Raw genomic sequence first — 18,115 nt, 5'->3', positions numbered from 1 at the left:
TGAAATACCACAGAAGCATTTGGGAAGCCATTGAGTAAGGCCACATTTGCTGTAGCTTAAGCTGTGCTAGTATGGGTGTGCCTTCCTGAGTTGCAATGCACCTCAACTTGCAGTGTAGACAAACCCTAACTATGGGTGGTAGCTCTTTAGTCTAAGTTATAGTCCTTGCAATGTATTTAAATGCGTGCCTAATGTCTGGCAAGTGGTGTGGCTGGAAAACTCAACCAGTTTTTAGTCTCTCTGAAGAAGATTCTACAGTGACTTTATACTAATTGACTGACTTTTAATGTTGTCTTTTTGAAGGTATTCCTGTCTCTCAGCAGCACTTAATTTGGAATAATGTGGAGTTGGAGGATGACTATTGCTTGAATGATTATAAGTGAGTATAAGATAAAACTAAAACTAACTGTTCCAAATAGAACTATTACTATTGAAAACTGAGAGTACTACAGAACTTCACCTTTTTTGTTGACTATTTGCAGCATTTCAGAAGGTTGCACTTTGAAGCTGGTACTGGCTATGCGAGGTGGGCCTATTAACACTAGAAGAGGTAGGTACAAGTTTGTTTGTGTTGGTTTCATGTGATGAATCAAGACAGTCTAATAATGACTCTTACACAAATGCTCATAACTGTAGACCATTGTATTTTAGTCAAGCTTTTTGCCTGAATGGACTTTGATTGTAAAGGAATTGAAAGATTTTTGAGGAATATATAAGGGTCTCTTCACCCATCTTTCATTTGTCATATTTTGTGTTTTTAAAAGCCATTAGCCCAAACCCATTAGCCTAAAGGAAACTCTTGATGTGAAGTTGGATTAGACTTTGAAAAGTGAATATTGCAATAAAACTATTGACTTGGCTGCCTCACACATCCTGAACTGCATGTCTTACAGTATAAATTTAATGATACAATAAAGTATTAATCTATAAATTTAACTGGAAAAGTTGGAATAGATAATATGTACATGTTATGGTGGGATTTCCAAAGGAGACTTTTATGGAGTTGGATGCCAACTGAAATCCCCAAATTCGTAAATAACATTGAAAAATCTCTGCTATCATGGCTAAGTTCCTATTCTGTTGGAATGGTTAAATTCTGCATGTCCTAATTGTGTAACGTGAAATGTGAAAATATATTATGTGTTGGTAAAGGGACACATCTTAAAAATCATGATTGCCTAAAAATGTATCTTCTGGTGTTTTATAACACTAAGATTATTATTAGCAAAGTTATTAGATTATTACTTTTACTTTTTTTCATTTAGCACACTTGTGCATAGTCTGTCGAACTTGGACATGGGTGCTACATGTTACTAACTCACTTTATAAAACTGGCTATATTTCAAGTCAGTATGCCTTTTAAAAAAAAAAAAAAAAAAAGAGTAGTAGTATCAGGAATCCAGAGCTATTTGGAGTGTAGACATTATGGGAGCCTTTGCTTCAATACATGCCATTGTGTTTTGAGATCACATTAGCTTCCCTATGGAGAGGTTTGTTTTTTCAGAGCCCTGAGATTTGATTGTTTCTATTATCTTCATTGCTTACTTCAGTGGCAGTTCTTCCTCAGCCCGACATAAGTTAACTCTTTGTTTTATTATCCATTTTTCAGGCTGAGTTACATTAGCGCAGAACTCTAGAGGAGTTGTCCTAATGAGGTCCATCCTTACCTAATAATCTGAAGTTCTGTAGTGCGTCTCTAGTCATGAAGGAAAGAGTAGGGCAGTAATTTTGGCAACACATGGTCTTGTCAGCTTCTGCATTTCACATGACCCAACACATCATTTGTTTGCATGTAAACTATTCTCAATTTTTAATAGTCTAGCGAAAAGGGAAGCAAAAAGGAGGATATAAAGTTTAATTGCTGAAAATGCAGAATGGGTTTTGAGAAGGGCAGCAAAGTAGAGCTACTGACTTCAAATAGTGTCATGAATGGACTGCACTTTAAATGCTGATGAAAATATATGCACAGGACTGCCTCTATACTGATTCTGAACTAGAAATGTGATAGACTGATTCAGGGGTCGGCACCACCATGTTGTGCAACCGACATTTGACAAAATTACTGTACTTGGTGTTGGACCTGGGGAAGGGGGTTTTATGTCATTCACTCATTCAATTTTTTGAAAATTTAACACGGACCTCAAAATTTTTACCACGGACATGTTGCTGATCCCTGGACTGATTTGTTTTTGCTTTTTAATTTTCAAACTTTCTGAACCTAGCATAGTTGGACAATGCAATTTTTAGGTGACACTCATCCAAAGAGATGACAGCTGGGGTTCAAGGTTGGAAAACAGTTCATGCTCACAAAACATATATACAAGGACACCCAGATCTTTTTTCAAACTCCTCCTTCAGCAATATTCTGAAATAGCTTGGAGGTCGAAGAGCATTGTAGTTTGAGCATGAGAATTACCACACCAAACATTCTCTTATGACTTCAGAATCTCTGTGCCCTGTGAATGGCAGCTCTTAAACTGCAGCAGGGGTACCCAAGCATGTCATGCTGACGCCTCTTTTGCTTATTACTACATACAGATGGGGCCGCAGCCTAGCCTGGGATAGGTAAAGCATTGTTATGTGATAAAAACCCACAGAGGCATGAAAGCGGAAAGTGAGGAAATCCCTTTGCTGTTTTCACTTGTAAAGCACGCTGTAGAAGAGAACTTTACACATCTTGTAGGGGATTCACATCTAGTCAGGCTTAAATGAGTTCAACTTTCAAAGGCAATTAAAAATAATCTGCCTGACAGAGCTTTCATATAATGAAACCTCAGTTGCAATGTCACTGTAAGTACAATCTACCATACATAACTGTAAAAATGCCTTGTTTTACAAAACTCTGCTCTAGTCTTTTCACTGCATGCTTGTAGGTTGAGTTATTTTCATAGGAGAATTACATTAGTCTTTATTTCTAAAGGTGCTCCTTGCTCTAATCATACTCTGGCAAAGCTGAAGGTAGAATGGGTCGCACCCTTCTAAATAAACTGTAAAGCAGTTTGTTGTAAATTTCAGTCACTTAACAGGCTTCTAGGATTCCTCAAAAACTAATCTCTTTGCCAGAAAAAGTATTCAGCTCAATATACTTAAAACATAGTGAGCGCTGTTGGGATTATTTTCTCTAATTCAGATTAGAGTAATCAAATCTAACCTCACTTTTCCTCATTTTAGAATAGTAAAATTAATCAAGGTTTAAAACCCCAAAGTGGGTCTGATTTCATTGGTTTTTGTATCTCCTCTGCTCACTTTCAAATGAGATTTTAAATATTTTAGGGGGAAGTTTATATTTAAGGTTTTCCTATCAGTCTCTCTAGGTATTGGTTCTAATTAATTTATTTTACTTATAAATCTAGTTAGTAGAATTGTCCACCCTTAACTAGCTAACTTTTTTTTTTCTCCTCTGTCTTTCTATCCCATCCTTGGACATCTGAAGGCCCCTCTGTGTTTGGTCTGCCTTTCCCTTTTGTGTCGTGCTCCCCATCTCCTATGCAAGTACAGCAGTGCTGGGGGAAAAGGTGTGCTTTCTGTCCAAAGCCACCATTGTGTGCAGGACTTCTCTCTTCTTCTGTTGTAGGCAGTTACGAGGAGGCAGCGTCTGATGCCAGATCTTCAGTAACTAAGCAGGATCTCATGGTCTGCTTATTTATCTCATTCCATGCTTTCCCATATGTGGAATTCTGCTTGGAGCTGCTGCTGGTGATGTGGGGTCTGCTTCAATAAGAGGAGTCAACAAAGGGAGGGGCTAGTAATGGAAAGGGGAGGAGAGCCAGACAGATGAATAGGGGATAATAACAAACACCTTCATTTTAGGTTGCGCTTTGTACCATTCCAGTCAACTGTTTCTGGCACCTGAGCTTTAAAAATAATCCTACCTCAAAGCTGTCCCCAAGTGTTTGGGGGGAGGGGATAGCTCAGTGGTTTGAGCATTGGCCTGCTAAACCCAGGGTTGTGAGTTCAGTACTTGAGCGGGCCACTTAGGGATCTGGGGCAAAATCAGTACTTGGTCCTGCTAGTGAAGGCAGGGGGCTGGACTCGATGACCTTTCAGGGTCCCTTCCAGTTCTATGAGATAGGTATATCTCCATATATTATTATTATTTATTTTATTATTATTATTATAATGCACACAATGATGTGGTCAAAGCATTCATGCCATAGCTTTCCTAAATGTTGTAACAGGTGCTACTGGACTTCCTGTGATTATAATTTCCTTTTAAAAGAGCAGTGAGTGACCGAAAGGTAGCTGTGATGTGGATTTTAATGTCTCTGACAGGAGGAATGTAGGTGCTTGTGAAGCTGGGTGATAAAACCCTGTCTCAGGTAGCTAGAGGCTCATAGCTGTCAGCATTTAGACATGTCAACTCGGGGAGGCTCCATTGGTTCCTCTGGGCTAACTGCCAGCAGTCACTGAAGTCCCCTAGAGGATGGAGATATAAACATAGCAGGGAGAGGTGTGGGAACTTGAGCTAGGTACTAGAGTGCTTCAGACTCTTGAATGCACTCCCACAAATGACTTGGAACCACAGGGAGTTCAAACTACATCTATGCAGGTGTTTTATGTTTGAGTGCTGGCTGAAAAAACTCATTTTAGGTTGAACAGTTCAAGTTGCGCAGATTACTGTTTTTTTCCTGAAGACTGTTCCATCAGTGACATTTTCAGACCATCACTGTAGATTTCTTAAACACAGTATGCAGGTTGAGGTGTTCTACCTCAGCCTCTTTGAGGGATTAGACTTCAAAGTTGAAATAGACTGTTTTTCATTCTGTTTTCTCCTATAGTTCCTGTGGAAGACCCTATTAGGGAAATGGCTGAATACATGGACCCCAGTCGAGATGAGGTCTGGGAGAAGGGGCCATCCAACAAACAGGTTACCTTCTTGGTGTACCGGGAAGGAGATCAGTTGAATTTCTTCCGTGTTGTAGACAGGGGGGATGGCACTTTAACACCATTATCTGAATCTTTAAGGTAAAAAGTGGGTTTTGATGTCTGGTTTCAGAGGGGGGAAAGCTGTACAACTTTTCAGCTGTTATTCCTTAACTTGTGTCCAAAGAATATTTAGACTGCCACAAGCATTACTATTACTGATCAAATTTGCAGATGACACAAAGCTTGGGGGGTGGAGTTGCAGACACTTTGGAGAATAGAGCTAAAATTCAAAGGGATCTTGATAAATTGGAGAACTGAGCTGTAGACAACAAATTAAAATTAAACAAAGGCAAGGTGCTACACTTTGGGAATTAAAACCAAATGCATAAATGCTGAATGGAGGATAACTGGCTTGGCAGCAGCACTGCAGAGAAGGATCTGGGAGTTGTGGTGGATCACAACTTCAACATGAGTCAGCAGTGTGAGTGGCAAAAAAAGCAAATGCAGTTTTGGGATGCATTAACAGAGGCATAGCTTGCAAGTCACAGGAGGTGACAGTACTGCTCTACTTGGCACTGGTTAGGCCTCAGCTGGAGTACTGTGTCCAATTTTGGTCACCAGTGTATAGAAAGGATGTAAAGAAGCTGGAAAGGATCCAGACACAAGCATCAAAGACGATCAAATGGATGGAATGCAAACCATGTGAGCGAAGATTGAAGGAACTGGGTATGTTCAGTTTGGAAAAAAGGAGACTAAGGGGGGGACGTGATAGCAGTCTTCAGATATTTGAAAGGCTGTCATAAAAAGATGGAGAAATGTTGTTTTCTCTTGTCACAGAGGGCAGGACAAGAGGCAATGGGTTCAAACTACAGCATAGCAGATTTAAGTTAAATCCCAATCCCTGGAAAAGCTTCCTGACTGTAAGAAGACAATGGGTCAGACTGCCTAGGGAGGTGGTTGAAGCTCCTTCACTGGAGGTTTTCAAAAGGATGTTGGATAGCTGTCTGTCTTGCATTGTTTAGACACGATGAATCCTGCAAATTGGCAGGGGATAAGACTAGATAACCCTTCTGGTCCCGTGTAACTCTGTGGTTCTATGATTAGTATTTAAATATATAAAATATAACAATGTTTAAGTTGGATGTCCTAACTAAGCAGCAAGACTGCAGAGGATGTAGTAATGCTGACTAATATTCTCTCTTTCTCAATACAAAGTGAAACAAAGCTGACTTGGCCTCCCAGAGCAATCCAGAATTTCCATCTCTGTTGAGAGCAAACTTGGAAACAGATACAAAAGAAATGTTGCTTCAGTACTTTTTCCCCTCTATATAAAGTTGCATGTGTAGTTTTATAAACTTTTGCTCCTCTCACAGCCCAAACTTTTTTTTCTTTACCTATCCTGTAGTGAAGTCATAGTCATGTATAGAAGTCAGATTGGCAACTGGAAGTGGTAGGATCCTACCCAAGTTTTGCCTTCAGTTCCCAAGCAGCTGGATTTTTTGCTGAAATGATCAGTATTGAAATAGTACTGTTGACAGCTACAGTCGGGCTTTGTTTAGCTGAACGCTGTTGAGGCATCAGGTCCATCACAGGTGGCCAGCTGTGATAGAACTTAGGGACCATCAGCACCAAAGCTACAAGTCTCTATCACCTTAACTGGAAAATTAACTTTATTAGCTGACATTCAGTAGTAGGCTGCTACCAGTGCAGAGGCCAGCAACTTGAGACATAATGACATGCACTAAGCCAGTGTAATACATAATGACAAAATCTTAATTTTTGTTCAGACTTAATAGTATCAGAGAATTTAGGAATCTGTTAGTAAAACATTTCCAATTCTTTAAAATCTTCTGGTAGCTGAGTTAAAAGTTCAGCTGTCTGTTCTGCTTCCATTTGTGCTTGCATGTCGGTTGGCAAAATCAAGGGTGGTTCTTCAAGTGCTTGCTCACGTCCATTCCATTGAAGGTGTGTGTGCTCGCCATATGCACTGGTGCCAGAAGTTTTTCCTTCAGTGGTAGCCGTAGGGCACCGGCTCTGGCACCCTCTGGACTGGTGCGCATATGTGCTGGTATAAGGGATGCCACCGGCTCCTCCCTCCCTCCCTCAGTTCCTTACCACCAGTGACAGTGCTTCAGCAAGATTTCCTAATTTGTTGTATATATTTTTTTAAAGTTGCATAGTTAATAGTTCCCTTAGTGTTAAATTAGAAATAGTTAATTAGTCCCATATGGGACTCAGCCTAGGGACAGGCATGCCATGGTCCCTGGGCTTCAAACCTTGAGACTGTTGCAAAAACCCCATGCCAGTCAATGATTCCCATAGAAGCTGCCTGAAATGTTTGGTGGAAACCCACCTGAGCGACAAGTGTTTGGATTTGCACCAACTTTAGGCCGCTGACCAAAAAGGAGCGGAACATTCGTATTCGAGCGCTCCTTATGGAGTCAGCCCTCGCACCGGCCTCGAAGCCAACGAGATCGGATTCTGCTCCAAGCACTGTGGCCTAAGTGTGGAGTGTGCCTCTGGCAGCGACCGGCGCCGATCCCCGTCCCCGGTACTGGCTAAAAAGCAAAGGAAGGTCGGGAGGGGACGTTCTTCTGGGTCCCATGAAGGGAAGGAGAGAGTCAGAGGAGCAGACCCCGCACGGGGTAGCTCTTCCTCTCCGGATGGTGGCCAGGCTCCAATTCCCGCTGAGCTGTCGAGCCTGCTTCAAGACCCATCCCGGAGGCCTTTCAGGCAGCTACGGACATACTGTCCCTTCCGGTGTCACCCACGCCAGCTGCTGAGATGCCCTGTTCAAGGAGTAAACCCGCCTTGGGACCTTTGCAGTGGACTCCATCAGTGCGGCACTGCTCCTTGCCTCAGGGGGTGCCCCGTCAGCCCTTGTCTGAACAGCACCACCACCCCCCCGGACGCAGGTCGGCTTATCTGCCAGAGTTCCCGGCATTTGTCCCTGGACTCTAGGCACCGTTTCTCAGGCGTCAATCACCAGTGGTCTGACGCAGACCCGCAGAGACGCGGCACCAGTCCCCAGAGCCCCGGTGCTGGGAGTGCCTGAGCCAGTCTTCCAGCTTATGGCATCTTTCTGGAGGGTTGAGATGTTGGTCCCTGGAGCCCCGTCATCGATACGGTTCACTGTGGGCATGTCGACATTCTCAGACACATCGGTCTTCTCGCTCCCTATTTACAGAGTGGCACCACTCTCTAAACATGAGGCATCAATCGGGGTATTGTTGCCAATCCACCAAACGCTGCGGCCGGTCACCAGGGTCGTAACACCAAGAGCCATCACCCCTGTACAGGTCCTCAGTGGAGGTCCACGGCCAGAGCTGACGGGATCAGGGTAGGTAAGCGGCCTCGGTACTGTCCTCATCCCCCAGACAAGTCTCTCCTTCAGGCTTGGACAGCAAGGAGGAGACCCTGCCTATAGGCCAAGGCCACTCACCGCGGGCATCGGCATTCCCCTCTGGGCCACCAGTGGCAGCATGGCCCCAAGGTCAGTGGCCTGACCTCTGGCATCTATGGAATCCCTGGGGGTTTCCCCACCGGTTGCAGGGGCATAGGTCGGTCTTGGGGGCCTCTGAAAGACAGTCAGCAACAGTCTCCTGCCTACCCCCTGACTTGGACGCGGAGTCAGAGCAGGCTCCCTAGGGCCAGCCAGCCTTGGCCGAGGCTCTCCTAGCAGAATTGGTGGAGTTGGCAGACCTGCCTCCTCCTCCTCCTCATCTTCGCCCAATGAGGTGATAGCGGGGCCTACCAGGAGCTTTGGAAGAGGGTTGCCTCAAACCTGGGGCTGGAAGCTGAGGAACTGGCAGAACCCTTGGATTCCCTGTTCGATGTGCCAAGGGCAGCAGCCCTCTCCAAGGTGGCACTGCTGGTGCACAAGGGAGTGGTGAAAATTACGAAGGCCCTGTGGGGGGACAGGGAGGAGGCTATCTCCAAGTGGGTGGAAAGAAAATACTACATCCCCGCTAAGGGATATAAGTATCTTTATATCCACCCTGCCCCAAGATCACTGGTTGTGTCAGCAGCCAATGAGCACTCTAGACAGGGCCAACTGGGATCAACGCCTAAGAACAAGGAGGCAAAGAGGCTCGATCTCTTTGGTAGCAAAATTTATTCTACGTCCAGCCTCCAGCTGAGAGTAGTCAACCATCAGGCCTTACTTGGCTGTTACAATTTTAATATTTGGCAGTCCATGCCCAAGTTTACAGATTCGCTGCCAGAGAAACCCAGGAAGGAATTCCTGGCTATCCTCGATGAGGGCAGAGCTGTGGCCAGGGCAGCCCTCCAAGCAGACTCAGTTGCGGCAGACTCTGCAGCCCGGACTGTGGCTTCGGCCATTTCTATGAGGCCCTTGTTGCAGTCAACAGGTTTATTGATGGAGGTTCAACAATCCATCCAGGACTTCCCATTCGATGGCCTGACACTGTTTTCGGAACAGGCAGACAGTAAATTACATGACCTGAGAAATTTTAGAGCTACCTTGCGCTTCCTGGGCCCTCACACACTGGGGACGACGAGGAAGCAGTTTAAGCTGCAAGAGCCCCACAGGTTCGGGACCCGACCTCGGTCAGAGCCCTTCTGCAAGAAGGGCAAGGGCTATAAGCGCCGGCAAGGGTTATAAGCGCCAGCATCCTCTGCTCACTCAAGCTCCACCCATAACCAGCTGGGTAACAAGCAGGCATTTTGAGGGTTCGCTTGAGGGCGACGTTCTAGCCTGTGTCCTGGATCCTGCTTCCCTGTTGTTTTCCAACTGTTTGTCCCCTTTCCTCCCTGCCTGTGCCTCTATCACATCAGACCAGTGGGTCCTCAGCATAGTAGCAGGGGGATATAACCTCCAGTTTATTTTTATTCCACCCTTCCTCCCCATCCCTCTTCAGGGACCCTTCTCACGAGCATCTGCTCACTCAGGAGGTACAGGGTCTTCTGCAGGTGGGAGCCGTGGAGGAAGTCCCTCTGCACTTGAGGGGGAAAGGATTTTACTCCCCTTGACTTTTAGGATAAAAAAAATTGCGGAGTCCATACCCTATCCTTGACCTGCAGAGCCTCAACCAGTATCTCAAGAAGTTGAAGTTCTGCATGGTCTCCTTGGCCTCCATCATTCCTTCCCTGGATCCGGGAGACTGGCATGCTGACCCTTGATCTGAAAGACACTTACTTTCACATATTGATATTTCACGGACACACATGGTTCCTACGTTTTGTAGTTGGGACCGCCCACTACCAATTTGCAGTGCTCCTTTTTGGCCTATCAACGGTGCCAAGGGTGTTTACTAAATGCACGTCTGTGGTGGCGGCCTATCTCAGATCTCGGGGTATCCAGATCTATCCATTCATCAATGACTGGCTCATCAAGGGCTGCTCCAGGATCAGGATCCGGGTCCAGGTCCAGCGCAACGTCGAGACATCGTGAGCCACTTGTCAAGCTCTGGGCCTGTTGATAAACTAACAAAAATCAACGGTGATCCCAGTCCAACAGATAGAGTTTATTGGAGTGGTGTTCGACTCTACCTGAGCCAGAATGTTCCTGCCAGAGGCCAGGTTCAGGGCAATGTCAGATCTGATTGCCAGCGTCACCGCACACCCTCTCACCACTGCCCGGGTCTGTCTTAGACTCTTGGGGCACATGGCAGCATGCACGTTCATTATCCGACATGTGAGACTCAGGGTGCATCCCCTCCAGATGTGGCTGGCGTTGGTCCACTCCCCGGCCAGACATTACCTAGACAAGGTCATCACGATCCCTCCATGGATACTTACCTCTCTGCATTGGTGGTCCAACCTGATTCAGGTGGTGGAAGGTGTACCGTTCGCGAGCCTGCGACTCATGGTCTTCCTAATTTCGGATGCATCCGACCTTGGGCATCTTGGTACACTGCAGATTCAAGGGTTATGGTCTCGAAAGGAGCTTGTGTTGCATATAAACATTAGGGAGCTCAGAGCCATCTGCCTGGCTTGCAGTGTCTTCCATCCCCAACTTTCCGGGCGGTGCAGGTGTTGATGGACAATGTGGCCTCCATGTTCTATGTCAACAGGCAGAGGGGAGCTTGATTGTCAGCTCTGTGCCAGGAGGCCCTCCATCTGTGGGACTTCTGCATCTGGCATGCAATCCACTTGGAAGTCTCACACCTCCCCGGCGTCAGGAACATGCTGGTGGATCACCTCAGCAGGTCCTTCTCTCATCACGAGTGGTCCCTTCACTTGTAGGTTGTCAGAATGCTCTTTCAGAAGTGGGGAGCTCCCCGCGTGGACCCATTTGCCACCAGACAGAATAGAAAGTGACATCAGTTTTGTTCTCTCCAAGGCCTCGGCAGAGGCTTACTTATCCGATGCCTTTCTTCTGTCATGGTCAGGAGACCTGATGTACACCTCCCCGCCAATTCCACTCATCAGCAAAGTCCTCCTAAAGATCAAGAGGGACAAGGCGCAGTTCATTATGATTGCCCCAGCATGGCCTTACCAGCATTGGTTCGGCATGCTCAGTCACCTAGTTGTTTCAGCCCCATGGCCCCTTCCCAGCCGCCCAGACCTACTCTCACAGGATCGTGGTAGATTCCTGCACCCGAACCGAACCTCTTCACCTCACAGCTTGGATGCTATGTGGCTGAATCCAGAGAAACAAGCCTGCTGTAGTCAGGTACAGCAGGCTCTCTTGGAGAGCAGAAAGCCCTCCATTGGAGCAACTTGCCTGGCAAAGTGGAAGCGTTTCTCCTGCTTGGGCATTGGAGTGGAATATCTCCCCAACCCAGTCGTCTCTGCAGTACATCCTGGATTACCTGCTTCACTTAAAGCATCAGGGCCTCGCTTCTCTTTGATCAAGGTGCACCATAATGGCCTTCCATCCTTGCATCCAGGGTAGATCGGTGTTCTTGCATGAGATGTCAGTCAGGTTCCTGAAAGACCTTGAAAGACTCTTTCCACCGGTCTGGGACCCGGTTCCCCAATGGGACCTCAACCTGGTCCTCTCTAGGCTCACTTGTCTGCCCTTTGAGCCTATGGCTTCTTGTTCCCTTTCCCACTCATGGTGGAAGGTTGCATTCCTTGTAGCTATTACCTTGGTGAGACATGTCTCCGAAATTAAAGCCATCACTTCGGAGCCCCCATACACAATATCCTACAAGGACAAGGTCCAGCTGTGGCCTCATCCAGCCTTTCAGCCAAAAGTGGTGTCATACTTCCATGTCAACCAGGATATCTTCCTCTTGGTGTTCTGTCCAAAGCCTCACATGACCAATGAAGAGAGATGGCTACACACTCTAGATGTCAGGCGCACCCTGGCATTCTACCTGGAGCGCACAAAGCCCTTTCGCAGATTGACCGAGCTCTTTATCACAATAGCTGACAGGATGAAGGGCCTTCCGGTGTCTTCTCAGAGGATTTTGAATTGGATCACCGCCTGCATCCGTACTTGTTACGAGATGGCGCAGTTTGGGCCTCCACAGATAGTGAAGGCTCGCTCAACTAGGGCTCAGATGTCTTCGGCAGCTTTCCTGGCACACATCCCTATCCAGGACATCTGCAGGGCCCCGATGTGGTCTTCAGTACACATGTTCATAACGCATTACATCATCACCCAGCAAGCCAGAGATTATGCTGGATTTGGCAGAGCTGTATTGCAATCAACGCGTCCCTGAACTCTGAACCCACCTTCAATGATACTGCTTGGGAGTCACCTACAATGGAATGGACATGAGCAAGCCCTTGAAGTTAAAAAGATGGTTACCTTTCGTAACTGTTGTTCTTTGAGATGTTACTCATGTCCATTCCATGACCCACCCTCCTTCCCATCTGTCAGTGTTGCGGCAAGAAGGAACTGAGGGAGGGGGAAGCCAGTAACGCTCTTTATACTGGTGCATATGCATGCCACTCCAGAGGACACCAGAGCTAGTCCCCTATAGATACTACTGAGGGAAAAACTTCCGGCACTGGTGCATGTGGCAAGCACACACACCTACAATGGAATGGACATGAGCAACACAGCTCGAAGAACAACAGTTACCAAAGGTAACCATCTTTTTCTAAATGAGTTTAGATTTTTTTTCTTTTTTGCTATTGATTCAGCCAACAGTTAAAAGTTGAATCTCTTGAGTTACTAAGATGAAAATGACCTTTACTTACTAGAGGCTACAGACTCCAGAAGCAGATGCCTAAAACTTTGTGGTGCTTTGAAAAGTAATGATGGCAAACAAATCCTAACTTACGTGTTTATACCTCAGGCATTTAGCTCACCAGATAGGAGCTCTATGGCTTTTTGAATCCAGGGTGGGAGTTGTATATCTGATGCCACATATATTCACTTGGCTGGCAGCCATGATGTTTTCATGTATCCATCCACATGTTGTTATAAGAATATTATTTAATGTCTCTTGCCTCGAAGCTCAACTACTGCTGAATGTGTGCTTTCTCAAACTACTGTATACTATATAGAAGGAGATGATAAAAATGTGTAGTAAGTGGAGGGAAGGAGGAGAAAGCCAGGAATATGAGAGAGAGCTCTCACTGTGCCCTTCACGCACATCACTCGGCTTCAGTAAGTAGCACATTTGGTATCGTGTGCAACTTTGAAACAAGAAGGTAAGGAGATAGAACCAGCAACAACTGACTATCTGTTGGCTTGCTGCAACCTGCCTGCAGCACTGGACATTGAATCTGGGGCAGGGGTGGAGCCCAAAAATCTGGCTTCTATGATCTCTAGATACCCTGCCTTTGCTAGTCTGGTGTATATCAACTTGGGATAAGAACAGGAGTACTTGTGGCACCTTAGAGACTAACAAAGTGCCACAAGTGCTCCTGTTCTTTTTGCGGATACAGACTAACACGGCTGCTACTATGAAACTTGGGATAGGTTCTAAGTCTCTTGTCGCTTTCCTTTCCTTTTGGAAATCAGATTTTAAGGCTAAGCCTATGGACATCATAGGGTAGGAAATTGTAAGAAGGAGCTTAGTCTTTCATATTTGTCTTTTTCTGTACTTTCTAGTATCTGCCAAGTGTTCTAATTCTTAAAAATTAGCAGTCTGAATTTCCCTGTCAGTTAAGACCGTGGTATTCTAATGTATGATTTGAAATATGAATGTACCTGAGTTTAGCTAAATGCTTTATTTTCAGAGAAATACATTATGCTGAATGGGTTTTCCTAGGACAACTTGTTAGGGCTGTTGGTCCAAATTAGTGTATCAAAATAGTAAAAATAAACTCACTTGTTAGGAACAATGTTCATTTTTATTGTTTGAGGAACACGCAGAGCACCTAACCAGGTTAGGGCCTAGTTGTGCTAGGTGCACCAAACTAAATACTCCTCTTCCTGCTCTGTTTTAACCACAGTACTTTCAGGGAGAAACTAGCCCAGGACATTTCTCCTAAAGACAGCCCAATCTTTATTCAACTTTAAAAAAATTTAAAAAATGGATTGTCTTTTGTGTGGGTCATGGGGGAGTGGAGGAGGGAAGAAAGGACACAAATTAAGCTTTCCTTCCAGTTGAGCTTGATGTGAAAAGGTTCAGAATAACCCTTAGAACAGTAGCATTTTCCAGCTTGCCAGCCAAGGAAATGCTTAAGAACATAACGTTCATTGTCAGCTGTTTGTGAGCAGTAGAGCATCTTGTGATTCAGGAAATCGATGTTTCCTGCTTGGCCATGGCACCCTTACAGACGCTCCAGCCACCCCTTAGCTGCTGTCTTTTGGGAGGAAGGCCAGGTGCTTCTGTAAACCATGGAAGATGACAGCTTTAATTTGTGATATGATTGAGACACATCTGGCTTGCGCAAATATGAAATTTGGCATGCTTTGTTATAATTACACCTGTTTGACCGCGATAACTACTTCCTGGCTATTAGTTCTTTCCATGTCTCTCTTGGAGAGAAAATACTTCTGTTAAACTTGATAAGACACTTGTATGAATCAAACCCTATAACCTTTTTAATGTTCCCAGTGTTTCACAGTTAAATGTTGGAGGTGTATTAATAAAATAATGCTTGCTAGAGGAAAAAAATTAGGTATAAGATTTAAAACCTGTGTATTTTAGAAGATGGTGTTGTGATACATTATTTCCAGTGATCAGTGCCGTTGATTGGCAGGCTGTGTTAGATGTATTTTTTCTTGTTAGGTCTAGCGGTATTAGTGTTTCCTTTTTCCAAATGAGATTCTTTAGAACCCTAACTGATCCTATTTGTTTTTTATTTTAAAAAACAGACCTAGAATGTCAAATCCACGTGGGTGACCCTTCCATTTTCATTTATGGTGAAAGCACCCCTTGGGATGGATAGAAATTTGGACTTCCCATACATGACAGTGTCTAATTAATGGGAAAAATGATCAGCCTGTTGTCTGAGTCACACAATTAACAGCTTTGGTCATGCCAGCAGGAGACACTAATGGAACTGGATGTTGACTCTTAAGGGCAAATATATAGTGGGTGCAAAACAACTGCATACAGTACAATAATTTCCTAGTAGCTTGGCTATATTCTAATCTCATCATTATCATTTCATGGTGTGAACATAAAAGTAATTTTCTTAGGTGAAAACAAGAATTCCTTGGATATATCCTTTCATACAGTTCATATAATGCTTTGTCAACGGATGGACTACTGGCTTTGTCTTTCTAGTTGTGTGTGTGTGTGTGTGTGTGTGTGTGTGTGTGTGTGTGTGTACGCTACATTGATAGTTTTTGGATAAGTACCTTGATTATAGTGTGTGAAAACACAAAAGCTTTATTTTTTTTTCTCTTTTCAGTGGTGGTTCAGTTTATAACTTATACACAGATGACGACGAAGAAACAGAGGCATCTCCTTCTGGCCAACAGATTATTGAGAACTCGATTACTATGAATAAAATGAAACTGCTCAAGGCAAAGATGGAGAACATGAATCTCAGTAAAAAGGTGAGGTTGTGATCTCAGTACCCCCACAATAAAATGGTTCATGTCTTCCCATTGCAGGTCTTTCTAGAGTGCTGATTAAATACATTCTGGTTGTGCTCTTGGATAATGTAGGCATAAAGGCATATCTTTTGGTATTCATTTTGTTACATGGTGGGCTGAGGCGCAAGTGGTCTTTGATTATGCAAATAATAGTTTAATCTGGACCCACTGCCTCAGCATTCAAAGAATTCAGTGCTGTATCATGGATTGTTTCACCTTTTAATGCTTCACTAACATAAGGCTATTTAATACTTAATTCTGCTGTTTTGTAGTAATGCTATGGTGTTCATAAGTACAGTCAATAAGCAAGTGGTGTCAGTCCCAGGATATGAGAGACACGAGGTGGGTGAGGTAATATCTTTTATTGGACCAACTTCCGTTGGTGAATTGGACAAGCTTTTGAGTTACACAGAATGTGTAGCTTGAAAACTTGTCCTTCCACCAACAGAAGTTGATCCAATAAAAGATATTACCCCACCCACTTTCCTTAATCAGTAAGCAAGATGATTAGCTGCTGAAAAGTATCGATGCCTTTTTAATTAGAAAAAGTATGAACAAGAGACTGAGGCACTAGGCTGGGTTCAGTTCCCACCTCTGCTGTAGAACTTAGGTATGTCACTTTAGTCTCTGTGTCAGTCCCCTTTATCTTCTGTGCAGGGTCAATCTCTTACTATGTGTACATACAGCCCCTAGCACAATGGGGACCTAGTGTCAGTTGGATTCTCTAGATGCTACTGTAATGCAATTAATGTCTTTTTTTCCCCTTTGAAATAGCCTAAGAAGACTGTCAAGGTGAAACCTCGTCCACCTATAGCTCCTCGACCATCTAGCAGTTCAGCAGCAGCTGCTCGCCACCGGTTTTTAAGAGTACTCCCCCACATTGGACAGTCCTGCCTACCTCCTCCTGGGAATTCATATCCCTCGGAGTCTTCCCAGAATGCACTTTCAGCTTTGGCTACTTTGGCCACTGCTGGTAGAACAATGCCATCCATTACTAGTGACTTTCTTAAGGAAGATGACAACTGGGAGAGCACCTCCCGGTCTCAGTCAGTTAATAGCATTCGACTACCACCGAAAATATCTCGTGTTGAACTAGAAAATGCAAAACTACCTACAAATAACTTCCTTCCCCCTGTCCCATCGCTGCCTATAAATTCAGAAAAAGCTTTAGAAAATGTGACATCCACAAATGAGGACGATCCTGTCTTGTATCCACATCTAACAAACGTAGAACTGTGTGCAACAGACGACAAGCTTCTACCTGAAACAGATGCTTTTGCTTTGTTAGCAGAAGCAAACACTGCTGAACAGTATAGTGAATTATATGGAATAGGGAAGGTAAACCCAGAGCTTGGACTGTCTGATGGGGATGACGAGTCTAAAGCTGTAGAACAGCATAGCAAACCCATTACAAAAATCCTGAGCGCTACAACAATGGAGGCTGGACTTCTCAACACTCATGAGCTAAGTCCTCAGAAGAACACACTCTTGTCACCTCTTCGGTATTCAGCCCAAATGGCACATCACAGTTCTCTGAAACCACAGACACAACCCAAATGCTTTGAAGTCGGTAACTTGAGACCTGCTGCCTCCCCAAATCTGCTCCGATCTTTGGAGGTCCGGAATATAGCAGACTCCTCTTTTCCAAGGACTACAAGATTTCGTGGTGTGAAGGTAGACTCGCCTGGCAAAAGACCCGATATCATTTCTAAAATGGAGGCTAGGGACATCACAGAGGTGGCAAACAAGGCATCCAAAGAACCTGTGGGTTCTGTAAATAACTTAGAATTTCTAGCTTCGCTGGCCCGAAGCACAAGCAGGGAAAGTTTACAGAATTCCTGCGGGACAGGCAGGTTTCGGACTTCTGGTATTGCACTCCCTACGAACCTCCAGTGTTTTCAGGAAGAAAGCTTTAGGAAAGCCTCTCCCCCAGATGAAGCTGCAGAATACTTCCTAGTAAGTACCAGTATTTCCTGAACAATTGGGGTTTTACTATAGTCTCTAGTAAAGACTGCCAAAAAATGCCTATTTTTCAAGCTGGGGGACTATAAATCTCATCTCACGCCATCAATAGTTCAAACAGACTGTTTTTTCGATTTCTTTGGCACCTTGATTGCATGTTTAGCTAATGGGTTTCTAGAGGCAATTTTCCTACAGATTTACAGTAATGTTAAAGTACTTTTGGTTCAGAATGTAAACTCCTTTACTACTTGTAACTCTGCTGGATAAATACTGTATGTGTAGAAATGTCCTCCAGCTATTCCCTGATTGTGAGCCATTTTAAAGGCTACCTTGTAACTGACACTGTATGTGCCTAACCACAGACTTTTA

The 18,115-nt window shown here is 44.6% G+C and overlaps 1 protein-coding gene across 3 annotated transcripts in view; it reads left to right on the top strand.

Moving 5' to 3' along the window:
* ZFAND4 (zinc finger AN1-type containing 4) overlaps positions 1 to 18,115 on the top strand; it is a 39,662-nt gene that overhangs the window by 9,818 nt on the left and 11,729 nt on the right. For all 3 annotated transcript variants that reach the window (XM_054034830.1, XM_054034829.1, XM_054034831.1), the window contains 5 exons: positions 304 to 379; positions 483 to 550; positions 4,779 to 4,965; positions 15,598 to 15,745; positions 16,559 to 17,740. In XM_054034830.1, the coding sequence (XP_053890805.1) occupies positions 304 to 379; positions 483 to 550; positions 4,779 to 4,965; positions 15,598 to 15,745; positions 16,559 to 17,740 (1,661 nt within the window). The remainder of the gene's footprint in view (positions 1 to 303; positions 380 to 482; positions 551 to 4,778; positions 4,966 to 15,597; positions 15,746 to 16,558; positions 17,741 to 18,115) is intronic.

This window comes from Malaclemys terrapin, chromosome 7 (genome assembly GCF_027887155.1).
Source record: "Malaclemys terrapin pileata isolate rMalTer1 chromosome 7, rMalTer1.hap1, whole genome shotgun sequence".
In the NCBI taxonomy this organism is placed as follows: domain Eukaryota; kingdom Metazoa; phylum Chordata; order Testudines; family Emydidae; genus Malaclemys; species Malaclemys terrapin.
The sequence above is the reverse complement of the archived record's forward strand: the minus strand, read 5'-3'. Positions and strand labels throughout refer to the sequence as shown.